We start from the raw sequence: 16,552 nt of genomic DNA on the forward strand, positions 1-16,552 counted from the left end.
GTTACTGACAGTGGGTTTCTGAAGTGTTCCTGAGCCCATGTGGTGATATCCTTTACACACTGATGTCGCTTGTTGATGCAGTACAGCCTGAGGGATCGAAGGTCACGGGCTTAGCTGCTTACGTGCAGTGATTTCTCCAGATTCTCTGAACCCTTTGATGATATTACGGACCGTAGATGGTGAAATCCCTAAATTCCTTGCAATAGCTGGTTGAGAAAGGTTTTTCTTAAACTGTTCAACAATTTGCTCACGCATTTGTTGACAAAGTGGTGACCCTCGCCCCTTCCTGTTTGTGAATGACTGAGCATTTCATGGAATCTACTTTTATACCCAATCATGGCACCCACCTGTTCCCAATTTGCCTGTTCACCTGTGGGATGTTCCAAATAAGTGTTTGATGAGCATTCCTCAACTGTCTCAGTATTTATTGCCACCTTTCCCAACTTCTTTGTCACGTGTTGCTGGCATCAAATTCTAAAGTTAATGATTATTTGCAAAAAAAAAAAAGTTTATGAGTTTGAACATCAAATATGTTGTCTTTGTAGCATATTCAACTGAATATGGGTTGAAAATGATTGGCAAATCATTGTATTCCGTTTATATTTACATCTAACACAATTTCCCAACTCATATGGAAACGGGGTTTGTATTTCAATGGTTGGAATCTGCGCTTTGGGATGATATACCAGTTACTATGGTAATCTAAATAGTTAAAATGGTAATCTATTTAGTTACTATGGTGATCTACGTCACAGCAGCTCAGACGAGGCACCAAGCAGTGCGGGCGGGGAGCGTTTCCACAGACGCGGAAGGAGATTTTCACAACAAAGTTCTAAAGCTTAGTGATATATCAGATTGTAGGTGGGATTATTTTGTACCCTTCGCGTTCATATTTCACTGTTTGTTGCATTTCACTTGATTGTAAAAATGTCGATCGAAAGGGGGTGGGACGTCCATATTTTGTCAATATTCTGTGTTTTATCGTTCATAGAAAAAATAGAAAAAATTCAAATTCCATTACATTTTTTAAGGCGGTCTGTCATAAAGTTTTTAGCATTCAATCAGACATTATTGTGAGGTTTTGTATTCGTGTTCCTAAAAATAGATATACCGGCCCCCAGACACATTTTTTTCTCTAAATGTGGCCCCCCGAGTCAAAATAATTGCCCAGGCCTGATATAAGACATTAGAACCTTTTTGATTGTTTTTGTTCGTCTCCCCCCCCCCCCCCCCAGTCGGGCATGACCGCCCCCGGCACAAGGAGGCACATCTTCGACAAGAAGCTGGAGCTGGAGAACTGCGACACCACCACTATATCTCTGCAGATGGGCACCAACAAGGTGGCCTCCCAGCAGGGCATGACCTCCTACGGCCAGCCCCGCCAGGTCTACGACAACAAGTACTGCGCCAACCCCACCGAGGCGGCCTACAACAACGGCGGGCAGGCGGAGTTCGACGGCTACAACCAGTACTCCGACTAAAACCCCCTCAGACTGGTATTCCAAACACTGATTTGACGTCTCGCTCCCTGGCCTTGTTAGACACGGTTTTACTCTCTGGGAAGGTTTCCACGAGTACGACAATAATACTTTACATGGCCAACTTCTGTGGTTCTTGGTACCAGACTTAAAGGTTGATATTTAATATCTATTTATGGATCCTTTTCCACAATTGTAATTAGAGACCGCGTTGGTGCTACTGAACCTTTTTGACAGACCCCTCCTTCTGACCCAGCTTGTTTTTTTTTTATTTGAAACCCCCTAATATAGTCCGAGGCCGAACAAATGACCCGGGGTTTCGGCTACGATTGACGTGGCTTGCGTGGAATGTTTTATTTTCATAAATCTAAGGCATAACAAAAAGTATATTAGACAGCTGAGTTACTTGTAGTCACCACAGATTCTTTACACAGCTAAATTTTTTTAAAAAGGCTTGCTTTTATTGTTTTATACGAGAAACGCGCCCCTTTTTTGCGTCAAATAAACACGCTGGTTTGTCTTCAACCGAGCTACTGTATTATAATTCACCAAATGTCTTGAATGTAACGTTGCTGCGTGCGCTGGCGTGTGAAGGGTTAAGCAAGAAGCAGTGTGGCTCGTGGTGTTGAAAATGTGAACGCTCGGAGTGGAGCGCCATCTAGTGTTGTGTAATCCTCACACCGGTCACGCCCACTTGAGTCACCCCCCTTTTTTTTTAATTCTTTTTTTTTTTTTTTTAACATTCCTTAAATTAAATCGGTGGAAGAAAAAAGCAGTTTTTGCAAGTAGAACTGCAGCTAACGGTAACATTTCACTTTTCAACAATGTACGGCTTTCACTAAACATGACTTTTGTGCAATAAAAACACTTGAAAAATACAACTTTGAGTCACTGTGGTGAAATGTATATAGTGCAAAACCTACTTGTCCTACCTATTGGCACCTGTTTTTGTCTACCGTATTTTTCAGACTATAAAGCCCCCTAAAAATCCTTTCATTTTCTCTAAACTCGACAGTGCGCCTTATAACCCATCCATCTCCATCCATCTTCTTCCGCTTAGCCGAGGTCGGGTCGCGGGGGCAGCAGCCTAAGCAGGGAAGCCCAGACTTCCCTCTCCCCAGCCACTTCATCCAGCTCCAGGATCCCGAGGCGTTCCCAGGCCAGCCGGGAGACATAAATAAAATAAATAAATGATAAATGGGTTATACTTGTATAGCGCTTTCCTACCTTCAAGGTACTCAAAGCGCTTTGACAGTATTTCCACATTCACCCATTCACACACACATTCACACACTGATGGAGGGAGCTGCCATGCAAGGCGCTACCAGCACCCATCAGGAGCAAGGGTGAAGTGTCTTGCCCAAGGACACACCGGTCGTGACTAGGATGGTAGAAGGTGGGGATTGAACCCCAGTAACCAGCAACCCTCCGATTGCTGGCACGGCCACTCTACCAACTTCGCCACGAGTCTTCCCAACGTGTCCTGGGTCTTCCCCGTGGTCGGACGTGCCCTAAACACCTCCCTAGGGAGGCGTTCGGGTGGCATCTTGACCAGATGCCCGAACCACCTCATCTGGCTCCTCTCGATCTGTAGGAGCCGCGGCTTTACTTTGAGCTCCCCCCGGATGGCAGAGCTTCTCACCCTATCTCTAAGGGAGAGCCCCGCCACCCGGCGGAGGAAACTCATTTCGGCCGCTTGTACCCGTGATCTTGTCCTTTCGGTCATAACCCAAAGCTCATGACCATAGGTGAGGATGGGAACGTATATCGACCGGTAAATTGAGAGCTTTGCCTTCTGGCTCAGCTCCTTCTTCACCACAACGGATCGATACAGCGTCCGCATTACTGAAGACGCCGCACCGATCCGCCTGTCGATCTCACGATCCACTCTTCCCTCACTCGTGAACAAGACTCAGAGGTACTTGAACTCCTCCACTTGGGGCAGGGTCTCCTCCCCAACCCGGAGATGGCCCTCCACCCTTTTCCGGGCGAGAACCATGGACTCGGACTTGGAGGTGCTGATTCTCATCCCGGTCGCTTCACACTCTGATGCGAACCGATCCAGTGAAAGCTGAAGATCCTGGCCAGATGAAGCAAGCAGGACCACATCATCTGCAAAAAGCAGAGAACTAATCCTGCAGCCACCAAACCAGATGCCCTCAACGCCTTGACTGCACCTAGGAATTCTGTCCATAAAAGTTATGAACAGAATCGGTGACAAAGGGCAGTTGGCAGAGTCCAACCCTCACTGGGAACGGGTCTGACTTACTGCCGGCAATGCGGACCAAGCTCTGGCACTGATCATACAGGGAGCGGACCGCCACAATCAGACAGTCCGATACCCCATACTCTCTGAGCACTCCCCACAGGACTTACCGAGGGACACGGTCGAATGCCTTCTCCAAGTCCACAAAACACATGTAGACTGGTTGGGCAAACTCCCATGCACCCTCAAGGACCCTGCCGAGAGTATAGAGCTGGTCCACAGTTCCACGACCAGGACGAAAACCACACTGTTCCTCCTGAATCCGAGGTTCGACTATCCGGCGTAGCCTCCTCTCCAGTACACCTGAATAGACCTTACCGGGAAGGCTGAGGAGTGTGATCCCACGATATTTGAAACACACCCTCCGGTTCCCCTTCTTAAAGAGAGGAACCACCACCACCCCGGTCTGCCAATCCAGAGGTACCGCCCCCGATGTCCACGCGATGCTGCAGAGTCTTGTCAACCACAGCATCCAGAGCCTTAAAGGCCTACTGAAACCCACTACTATCGACCACGCAGTCTGATAGTTTATATATCAATGATGAAATCTTAACATTGCAACACATGCCAATACGGCCGGGTTAACTTATGAAGTGCAATTTTAAATTACCCGCGAAACTTTCGGTTGAAAACGTCTATGTATGATGACGTATGCGCGTGACGTCGATGGTTGAAGCGGAAGTATTCGGACACATTGAATCCAATACCAACAGCTCTGTTTTCATCGCAAAATTCCACAGTATTCTGGACATCTGTGTTGGTGAATCTTTTGCAATTTGTTTAATGAACAATGGAGACTGCAAAGAAGAAAGTTGTAGGTGGGATCGGTGTATTAGCGGCTGGCTGCAGCAACACAACCAGGAGGACTTTGAGTTGGATAGCAGACGCGCTAGCCGACGCTAGCCGCCGACCGCATCGATGATCGGGTGAAGTCCTTCGTAGCGCCGTCGATCGCTGGAACGCAGGTGAGCACGGGTGTTGATGAGCAGATGAGGGTTGGCGTAGGTGGAGAGCTAATGTTTTTAGCATAGCTCTGTCGAGGTCCCGTAGCTAAGTTAGCTTCAATGGTGTTGTTAGCAACAGCATTGCTAGGCTTCGCCAGGCGGTACAGCATTAACTGTGTGGTTACAGGTCCAGAGTTTGGGAGTATTGTTGATCTTCTGTCTATCCTTCCAGTCAGGGGTTTATTTCTTTTGTTTCTGTCTGCATTTAAGCACGATGCTATCAAGTTAGCTCCGTAGCTAAAGTGCTTCGTCGAGGTATTGTCGTGGAGATAATAGTCACTGTGAATGTCCATTCCGCGTTCTCGACTCATTTTCAAGAGGATATAGTATCCGAGGTGGTTTAAAATACAAATCCGTGATCCACAATAGAAAAAGGAGAGTGTGTGGAATCCAATAAGCCCTTGTACCTAAGTTACGGTCAGAGCGAAAAAAGATACGTCCTGCACTGCACTCTAGTCCGTCACTCTCACGTTCCTCATCCACGAATCTTTCATCCTCGCTCAAATTAATGGGGTAATCGTTGCTTTCTCGGTCCGAATCGCTCTCGCTGCTGGTGTAAACAATGCGGAAATGTGAGGAGCCTTTCAACCGGTGACGTCACGCTACTTCCGGTACAGGCAAGGCTTTTTTTATCAGCGACCGAAAGTTGCGAACTTTATCGTCAATGTTCTCTACTAAATCCTTTCAGCAAAAATATGGCAATATCGCGAAATGATCAAGTATGACACATAGAATGGATCTGCTATCCCCGTTTAAATAAGAAAATTTAATTTCAGTAGGCCTTTAAGGAACTCCGGGCGGATCTCATCCACCCCCGGGGCCCTGCCACCGAGGAGCCTTATAACCCGGTGCGTCTAATATACGGAATAATTTTGGTTGTGCTTACGGACCTCGAAGCTATTTTATTTGGTACATGGAGAAATGATAAGTGTGACCAGTAGATGGCAGTAATACATAAGAGATACGTGTAGACTGCAATATGACTCAAATAAACAACCCCATTGGAAATATAGAACATTACACACGGCGCTCAAAAATCTGTCAAAATGTTTTAGCACAACTTTGGTAAGCTATGAAGCCGCACCGCTTGATGGATTGTCGGAGCATTACGGCTACCATAGTCAGACATACTGTGCTTCAACATACGAGTATTATTATGGTTTGTGTATAAGGTAAGACATATTATCTGGCGTTTTGTTTCGCAATATTATGCAAAAGCAACTTTTCCTACCTATTGGTACCTGTTTTTGTGTACCGTATTTTCAAACTATAAGGCGCACTTAAAATCCTTTAATTTTCTCAAAACCCGACAGTGCGCCTTATAAACCGGTGCGCCTAATGTGCGGAATAATTTTGGTTGTGCTTACGGACCTCGAAGCTATTTTATTTGGTACATGGTGTAATGATAAGTGTGATCAGTGGATGGCAGTCACACATAAGAGATACGTGTAGACTGCAATATGATGGCAGTCACACATAAGAGAAACGTGTAGACTGCAATATGATGGCAGTCACACATAAGAGATACGTGTAGACTGCAATATGATGGCAGTCACACATAAGAGATACGTGTAGACTGCAATATGATGGCAGTCACACATAAGAGAAACGTGTAGACTGCAATATGATGGCAGTCACACATAAGAGAAACGTGTAGACTGCAATATGATGGCAGTCACACATAAGAGATACGTGTAGACTGCACTATGATGGCAGTCACGCATAAGAGATACATGTAGACTGCATGTAGATACGTGTAGACTGCAATATGATGGCAGTCACACATAAGAGATATGTGTAGACTGCAATATGATGGCAGTCACACATACGAGATACGTGTAGACTGTAATATGATGGCAGTCACGCATAAGAGATACATGTAGACTGCATGTTGATACGTGTAGACTGCAATATGATGGCAGTCACACATAAGATATACGTGTAGACTGCAATATGATGGCAGTCACACATAAGAGATATGTGTAGACTGCAATATGACTCAAGTAAACAACACCAACATTTTATATGTTCAATTGAAAATATAGAACATTACACACGGCGCTCAAAAATCTGTCAAAATGTTTTAGCACAACTTTGGTAAGCTATGAAGCCGCACCGCTTGATGGATTGTCGGAGCATTACAGCTACCATAGTCAGACGTACTGTGCTTCAACATACGAGTATTATTATGGTGTGTGTATAAGATAAGACATATTATCTGCCGTTTTGTTTCGCAATATTATGCAAAAGCAACTTTTCCTACCTATTGGTACCTGGTTTTGTGTACCATATTTTTCAGACTATAAGGCGCACTTAAAATCCTTTCATTTTCTCTAAACCCAACAGTGCGCCTTATAAACCGGTGCGTCTAATGTACGGAATAATTTTGGTTGTGCTTACGGACCTCAAAGCTATTTTATTTGGTACAAATTATGCAATGATACGTTTGACCAGTAGATGGCAGTCACACATAAGAGATACGTGTAGACTGCAATATGATGGCAGTCACACATAAGAGATACGTGTAGACTGCAATATGACTCAAGTAAACAACACCAACATTTTATATGTTCCATTGAGAATATAGAACATTACACACGGCGCTCTAAAATCTGTCAAAATGTTTTAGCACGACTTTGGTAAGCTATGAAGCCGCACCGCTTGATGGATTGTTGGAGCATTACGGCTACCATAGTCAGACATACTGTGCTTCAACATAAGAGTATCATTATGGTATGTGTGTATAAGGTAAGACATATTATCTGGCGTTTTGTTTCGCAATATTATGCAAAAGCAACTTTTCTTACCTGCTGATCTGTATTTGGGATCTGCATAAGTCCTGAAAAATTGCGTGCGTCCACCTTTGTAATCCGTGCCGACACCGTAGTGGATAAGCTTCTTCATATTTCCGTGAAACGAGCCGTCTGCAATTTGCGAAATTGTTGACGTTTTAGTAGTTGGTTACGTCCATATATGGTAGAGCAGTTCTCAAACTTTTTTCCCCACCAAGTACCACCATAATGTCCAACATCAAAATGTAGTAGCATAGTATGCCTAAGTATTCATTAAAAACAAGGCAGAGGTTTTATTTAACAAGTGCATTCAATATTTTGGGCCACTGTAACTTTACACACAGTTTGAACAGTAACAATGTGTTTGAATATAGGAAAATAAAACATCATGTAGATTCTTTGGCGTACCACTAGAGCGTGGGTGTCAAACTTGTGTTCATTGAGGGCCACTTGTAACAGTGACTAATATACACATTTTAAATTGCTTCATTACACTTTTATTATTTATCGTTATATATTTTTACGTACACTGTAAGAAAAACATGTACATTTTAGAGTAAAGTTCAGCTGCCGAAATTTTACCATAAAATGTACCATGTTTTTTACAATATACACTGCAAATGTCTACGGGAAAACAGTACCACTGTTTTACTGTAAAATCTACGGTTGTTGTTTCTACGGTGTATAACTGCAAATGGAAAAACAATATTACACTTTTTTTTTGTTTCGTGTTTTTACGGTAAAATTCCAAGATTTTTACCGAAAAATTATTTTTACGTCATACAATTGGATTGATAAGTTGCTTCAAAATCATGAAGAAAGCAACACATTTAAGTACTTATTTTGATCTTTGGAATGAGTGATAATGTATATCTCCCTGACCACCTGAGGGCACCACAGACTGTGGATGCTTTTAAAAAAGGCTTAAAAACCCTTCTTTTTTAAAAAAGCCTTTTTATAGATATATGCATACTAGTTCTAGCTATTAGGCTGTTCTAGTTTTTATTTTTTTCCAATACACTGTAGCACTTTGAGGTTGTTTGCTCAATGTAAAGTGATTTCTACAAATAAAATCTATTATTATTATAATATTTGGTGCAATATCAGATTAAGTTTAATATATATGAAGTTGCATACAGTACATGTATTTTTTCTGTCAAAATAGGAAGTTGACTACATTTACAAACAAATAGACGCATGGTAATTGTCTAAAAAATACTTCTTGCAAACCAATAATTATAATCCGCAAATGTGCCGTTGTTGTTTATTGTGTGTGTTGTACAGATGGGCAGCGTAAGCATGTAATACTCTTCCATATCAGTAGGTGGCAGCAGGTAGCAAATTGCTCTGTAGGCCTACTTTGAGACAAGAGAATGAGTGATGCATGTTTTAATAATGTTGTATTTGATGAGAACAAGTCCGAATTAATATTGTCAATATAGTTTCATTTTTATTAGCATGTTCTGCTAGTGGTGTGCCTCAGGATGTTTCTAAGGAAAAACAATGTCCCTAGGTTTAAAAAAAAGGTGAACAACACCAATGTAGACTGCAAGGAAAGTGTTTTAAATGCAGAAAAAAAATCCCTTTAGAACACAAATGACAAATTACAGAACGTCGTGATTTTTTGCTTTTATTGGTGCATACTTGGCCAAAACCCACTAGCAGATGTCAAAAAGAGCAGAAAATCGCATATTGTGATGTATTAATCACAATGTATAATACTGCAAATATGTTCCATAAAAAAAACAATTATTAGGAAACATACTTTAGAAAAATATATGCTGGAATGCTCATAATCTAAAATGAAAGTATGCGTGACACATTCACGGCTGGTCACAGATCGGCGTGTTGACGGCTATCCAGGCTGCTATCCAGTCACTGTAAACATCCGCTGGCTCTGACAAATCTGTATCCAAAAACTTAAGAAAAAATGCCAAAAAAAATACATTATATATATATATATATATACATATATGTATATATATAAATAATATATATATATATATTTTAAAATATATATTATATATAAATTTTTATATATATAATATATATATTATATATATATAAATATATATATATATAATATATATTATATTTATAATATATGTATATATATATAATAAATATATTTTTATATATATAATATATATTATATATATATATATTATATATATATAATATAATATATATAATATAATATATATTTATTTTATATATATATATTATATATATATATATATATATAATATATACTATATTATATATATATTATATTATATACTATATTATATATATATAAATAATATATATTATATTAATTATATATATATGTTAATATATATATATATGTATGTTAATATGTATATACAGTATATATGTTAATATGGATATATATATATATATATGTTAAAATGTATATATATGTATATATATATGTGAATATATACTGTATATGTATATGTACAGTATTTATATATGTATACACATATGTATGAATACGTATTCATGTATGTATGTATATATGTATACATATATATGTATGAATACATATACAGTATATGTATGAATACATACAGTATATATGTATGAATACATATATATGTATGTATACGTATATACAGTATGTATGAATGCATATACTGTATATGTATGTATACGTATATATGTATGTATAAGTATATATGTATGTATGTATGTATTTATATGTATGTGTATATATATATATATGTATGTATGTATATATACAAGTGTATATATATATTTGTTTATATATAAATGTGTGTATATATATATCAATATTTATACTTATATGTATATATTTATATGTATATATGTGTATATACACACATACATACTGTATATATTTATATATATATATATTTTTGTATTTTGTATGTATGCGTGTATATAAATGTATATATGTGTTTATATAACAGATATAGAATGCAACACCGCAAAAGGATACATGTTATAGGAGTCAGGAACTCCTCCAAGCAAACGCTGCATGATATAATTCCTACGTTTTGAGTTCTATCCCTGAAAACAAACAGTACTTCCTCATTAGTTAAGAATGCATTTCGTCATGTTTTCACAGCATTTTGAGTTCAGCTCACATTTTCACGTCACATGACTTCTTGTGGTTACAAAAAGGGCACGTGAACTGGGTGTCCACGTTGCCCGTCATTTTTTTCTTCGGGGTAGACTTTCTCCTGGACTTTTGGTGAACCATTTGTTTAGTCTTGGAGCTGGAAAAACACAAAGAGAGCACATGAATTGGAATATTTCATACATTCATAACGACGCTCCGATACGAGACACAAATTGATATCATGCAGATCGCAGAAGTGACAAATAAAAATATGCATGAGGAAAGGCTCACTCCATTCGTGTGTGTGTGTGTGAAGCTTTTGGTGTAATCTAAGCAGGTAAATATAGCAGAATATAAAAATAATCTACATATAAAACACAGCAGACAGCATTGCGGTTTGGAATATATTTTAGTTATATCACAAAAACTAACCAATCATGTTGTGACACCACTGAGAACTACAATTTTAAAATGTTGTCACCAATAATCTTGACTGTTATAGAATTAGGGTACAATTTATTGACAGTACACATACGGGGTAAGAAATTGGGTTTAACATCTAATCCAGAAGTGCATTGTGTATAATATTCATATACAGTCATGGTCAAAAGTTGACTTACACTTGTAAAGAACATAATGTCATGGCTGTCTTGAGTCTCCAATCATTTCTACAACTCTTATTTTTTTGTGATAGAGTGATTGGAGCACATACTTGTTGGTCACAAAAAACATTCATGAAGTTTGGTTCTTTTATGAATTTATTATGGCTCTACTGAAAATGTGAGCAAATCTGCTGGGTCAAAAGTATACATACAAATGTTAATGTTTGCTTACTTGGTAAGTTTCACTGCAATAAGGCGCTTTTGGTAGCCATCCACAAGCTTCTGCTTGAATTTTTGACCACTCCTCTTGACAAAATTGGTGCAGTTCAGCTAAATTTGTTGGTTTTCTGACATGGACTTGTTTCTTCAGCATTGTCCACACATTTAAATCAGGACTTTGGGAAGGCCATTCTAAAATCTTAATTCTCGCCTGATTTAGCCATTCCTTTACCACTTTTGGGTGGTAAATGCTTGACGGTAGGGATGGTGTTCCTGGGATTAAAGGTCTCACTTTTTCTCCTCCAAACATATTGCTGGGTATTGTGGCCAAACAGCTCAATTTTTGTTACATCTGACCACAGAACTTTCCTCCAGAAGGTCTTATCTTTGTCCATGTGATGTCAGATGAAACAAAAATGTAGCTGTTTGGCCACAATACCCAGCAATATGTTTGGAGGAGAAAAGGTGAGGCCTTTAATCCCAGGAACACCATGACGTCAAGCATGGTGGTGGTAGTATTATGCTCTGGGCCTGTTTTGCTGCCAATGGAACTGGTGCTTTACAGAGAGTAAATGGGAAGATGAAAAAGGAGGATTACCTCCAAATTCTTCAGGACAACCTAAAATCATCAGCCCGGAGGTTGGGTCTTGGGTGCAGTTGGGTGTTCCAACAGGACAATGACCCCAAACACACGTCAAAAGTGGTAAAGGAATGGCTAAATCAGGCTAGAATGAAGGATTTAGAATGGCCTTCCCAAAGTCCTGACTTAAACGTGTGGACAATGCTGAAGAAACAAGTCCATGTCAGAAAACAAACACATTTAGCTGAACTGCACCAATTTTGTCAAGAGGAGTGGTCAAAAATTCAAGCAGAAGCTTGTGGATGGCTACCAAAAGTGCCTTATTGCAGTGAAACTTACCAAGGGACATGTAAGCAAATATTAACATTGCTGTATGTATACTTTTGACCCAGCAGATTTGCTCACATTTTCAGTACATCCATATTTCATTTCATTTTCATTTCATTTTTTTATTTATCTCCTTCATTGATGTGCATCTTTGATCGATAGACAATTATACCTCAATTATTCAATTATACATTTACACACCAATGCCTGAGAAGGAGCAGGATGAAGAAAAATCTTATATTTTCCTGCCCCCTTCAACATAATACGTAGTCCTACTTAATGGATATCATATAAACCAACAATTACATCCAAATATAATGAAAACAAACAAAAAACACACAAAAAAACACAACAAGTGCAAAACTTCATGAAGTACAAACCGAACAAAAAAAAAAGTAATATACACCTCACGGGATGATACAAAAAAAATACAAAACCAGGCAAAATATAAGTAAAATAACAAATATAAAGCAAAATGTAAACACTTATGACTGTCCATGTGATCTTATTCTGTCTTTATATAATAAATTCATAAAATAACCAAACTTCATGAATGTTTTTTGTGACCAACAAGTATGTGCTCCAATCACAAAAAAATAAGAGTTGTAGAAATGATTGGAAACTCAAGACAGCCATGACATTATGTTCTTTACAGGTGTATGTCAACTTTTGACCACGACTGTATATATGAACAGTATAGCTAATTACAGAGTATATATGGATACAAACTAGATGTAATTGCTATTTTTATCTCCTTCATCATGACATACTTCACAGTAGTAGTAGATGTGTGTTTACATTAAATAGTAGGGGTGTGGGGAAAAATCGATTTGAATTTGAATCGCGATTCTCACGTTGTGCGATTCAGAATCGATTCTCATTTTTTAAAAATCTATTTTTTAATTTTTTTTTATTAATCAATCCAACAAAACAATACACAGCAATGCCATAACAATGCAATACAATTCCAAAACCAAACCCGACCCAGCAACACTCAGAACTGCAATAAACAGAGCAATTGAGAGGAGACACAAACACGACACAGAACAAACCAAAAGTAGTGAAACAAAAATGAATATTATCAACAACAGTATCAATATTAGTTACAATTTCAACATAGCAGTGATTAAAAATCCCTCATTGACATTATCATTAGACATTTATAAAAATAAAAAGAACAATAGTGTCACAGTGGCTTACACTTGCATCGCATCTCATAAGCTTGACAACACACTGTGTCCAATATTTTCACAAAGATAAAATAAGTCATATTTTTGGTTCATTTAATAGTTCAAACAAATTTACATTATTGCAATCAGTTGACAAAACATTGTCCTTTACAATTATAAAAGCTTTTTACAAAAATCTACTACTCTGCTTGCATGTCAGCAGACTGGGGTAGATCCTGCTGAAATCCTATGTATTGAATGAATAGAGAATCGTTTTGAATCGGGTAAAAAAAATCGTTTTTGAATCGAGAATCGTGTTGAATTGGAAAAAAAAATCGATATTGAATCGAATCGCGGGACACCCTAAGATTCACAGCCCTATTAAATAGTGTGCACTGTTTATGTCCGGCAACCGAAAATGACAGCGATCACGTGACTCTCGCAGGTAACATCGCGAGAACCAAGCACTGACTAACGTAAGCACTGACGTAATGGCGTGTTGTTTTTTTGGTAAAAAAAACAACAACAAAAAACTATTGTAGTTACATTTTAGCTTATTTTGTTCAATAATATGAGTATGATATTTATTTGGCTTGACGTTATTTTTCACTTGAAATGCCGGATACGAACAACGTACTCCGTAGCGAATAATGGAAAATGCTAACGTTACGTTAGATGTACTTTTTACTAAGAAATGGTTTCCGTCTGGCCGCTGTGCCATACAGGCCTGATGTGTGGATTGCTGCAGAGATGCTTGTCCTACTGGAAGGTTCTCCTCTCTCCTCGGAGGAGTGCTGGAGGTCTGACAGAGCGACCATGGGGTCCTTGGGCACCTCCCCGACGAGGGTCCCTCTCCCCCGGTCGCTCAGCTTAGACGGCCGGCCAGCTCTCGGAAGACTGACGGTGGTTCCGAACTTCTTCCATTTACGGATGATGGAGGCCACTGTGCTCATTGGGACATTCAAGGCAGCGGATATTTTTCTGTAGCCTTCCCCGGATTTGTGCTTCGAGACAATTCTGTCTCGGAGGTCTACGGACAACTCCTTCGACTTCATGTTTGTTTTTGTTTACTTCGTTTTCACGGCCGGTCGCGACCACCGTTGTTGGGTTTTACAGCGCCACCTACTGTACTGGAGTGTGCTGGGTCAAGGTGAGTACTTTCTTTTTTTTTTTTTAAATAAACCTTTATTTATAAATTTCAACATTTACAAATAGTTGAAAATAATAATCAAAGTAAGTACAAAAACAGTACAAAACAGTACCAAAACAGCGCCAGGGGGTTGTAAATTCAAAGTAACTAAAATAGAATGCAAAATATTTACCGTATTTTTCGGAGTATAAGTCGCACCGGCCGAAAATGCATAATAAAGAAGGAAAAAAAACATATATAAGTCGCACTGGAGTATAAGTCACATTTTTGGGGGAAATTTATTTCATAAAACCCAACACCAAGAATAGACATTTGAAAGGCAATTTAGAATAAATAAAGAATAGTGAACAACAGGCTGAATAAGTGTACGTTATATGATGCATAAATAACCAACTGAGAACGTGCCTGGTATGTTAACGTAACATATTATGGTAAGAGTCATTCAAATAACTATAACATATAGAACAGACCTTGGCAAATTAAGGCCCGTTAAGCTTTTCAATCTGGCCCGCCGGACATTCCCAAATTTTTTCAGATCTTTATAAAGATCTAAAAAAATTTGGAGTGGATGCAGCTAATTTATTTGCTCACTCAATTCACACTATATATAACCCTTATTTACCTTGTTTCCTGCTGTCTTTGTTGTCCATGTGCTCATTGTTACATGCTCTACACCTTGTTCCATCATTAGTACACCCGTGTCTTGCTGTGATCCTTGTGTCTCCTCCAATCAGCTCTCTCCTTCCACTTGTCCAGGTACTGCACTTCTGGTACATTCTATAGATGCTAGCCTTAGCCAATTAGCATTTTGCATATCACATGGTCATTTTGCAATTTAGCAACCATCGATTGAATCAAAAGATGCTTCCATTATATTACAATGTACCACATCTGTTGTTAGCATGTTGGCTGTTTACATTGTTACCATCATTAGCATTACCTTTTTAAAAAAGGCCTAAAACACAAGTCAGTCTTAAACCCGGGGCAGGAGGTTTGCAGAAATGTTGCCGAGCTGTTCAGACTTATTTAGTTCTGCAGTTTCGTTAACGTGTCTGTGAAATATTTCAACTGTTAGAGACAAGCAGATCAAAAGAAATGACAGTAATTCAGACTTTTTTAAAACAGTTACTGCTTTGTTTCATTTGACTAAAACAAAGAAATGTTGCAACTATGGTATATTATATCAGTTTTATTTTATCTTTTAAAATTAGTGCTTGCAGTTTTGGAAATATATTTAGATATATGATATAAATCAGGGGTCCCCAAACTACGGCCCGCGGGCCGGATCCGGCCCCCCAGCATCCAAAATCCGGCCCACAGGAAGTCATAAGTAAAAACAATTTTTTTTTAAAATCTTTCCTTTATAATCCATTTTCTACCGCTTGTTACTCTTGGTGTCTCCTAGTCGCTCAGGCAAATCATATTGTCTAAAAATAAATTTTCCCATCTACCGTTCAAAAGTTTGGGGTCACATTGAAATGTCCTTATTTTTGAAGGAAAAGCACTTTAAACTAGTCTTAACTTTAAAGAAATACACTCTATACATTGCTAATGTGGTAAATGACTATTCTAGCTGCAAATGTCTGGTTTTTGGTGCAATATCTACATAGGTGTATAGAGGCCCATTTCCAGCAACTATCACTCCAGTGTTCTAATGGTACAATGTGTTTGCTCATTGGCTCAGAAGGCTAATTGATGATTAGAAAACCCTTGTGCAATCATGTTCACACATCTGAAAACAGTTTAGCTCGTTACAGAAGCTACAAAACTGACCTTCCTTTGAGCAAATTGAGTTTCTGGAGCATCACATTTGTGGGGTTAATTAAATGCTCAAAATGGCCAGAAAAAGAGAACTTTCATCTGAAACTCGACAGTCT

General features: G+C 38.8%; 2 protein-coding genes across 3 annotated transcripts in view; one reads left to right on the forward strand and one right to left on the reverse strand.

The window, feature by feature from the left end:
• Window positions 1–1,917, forward strand: part of cnn1b (calponin 1, basic, smooth muscle, b) — a 61,157-nt gene extending 59,240 nt beyond the window's left edge. The window contains exon 7 of the mRNA XM_062037118.1: window positions 1,236–1,917. Coding sequence (XP_061893102.1) covers window positions 1,236–1,481 — 246 coding nt within the window. The 3' untranslated portion in view covers window positions 1,482–1,917. The remainder of the gene's footprint in view (window positions 1–1,235) is intronic.
• A 7,239-nt stretch (window positions 1,918–9,156) lies between these two features.
• LOC133642727 (uncharacterized) lies at window positions 9,157–14,612 on the reverse strand. 2 transcript variants are annotated; one of them, XM_062037083.1, is made up of 4 exons: window positions 14,249–14,612; window positions 10,654–10,785; window positions 10,506–10,576; window positions 9,157–9,446 (listed from the first exon to the last, which is right to left on the reverse strand). In XM_062037083.1, the coding sequence occupies exons 1-4, from the start codon at window positions 14,578–14,580 to the stop codon at window positions 9,364–9,366; spliced, it is 618 nt and encodes a 205-aa protein (XP_061893067.1). In that variant the 5' UTR covers window positions 14,581–14,612; the 3' UTR covers window positions 9,157–9,363. The 2 variants fall into 2 exon arrangements, with proteins under 2 accessions (XP_061893067.1, XP_061893066.1); XM_062037082.1 differs by having other exon boundaries at window positions 14,207–14,610.
• Window positions 14,613–16,552: the final 1,940 nt, after the last annotated feature.

Source organism: Entelurus aequoreus, linkage group LG25 (assembly GCF_033978785.1).
Source record: "Entelurus aequoreus isolate RoL-2023_Sb linkage group LG25, RoL_Eaeq_v1.1, whole genome shotgun sequence".
Lineage (NCBI taxonomy): Eukaryota > Metazoa > Chordata > Actinopteri > Syngnathiformes > Syngnathidae > Entelurus > Entelurus aequoreus.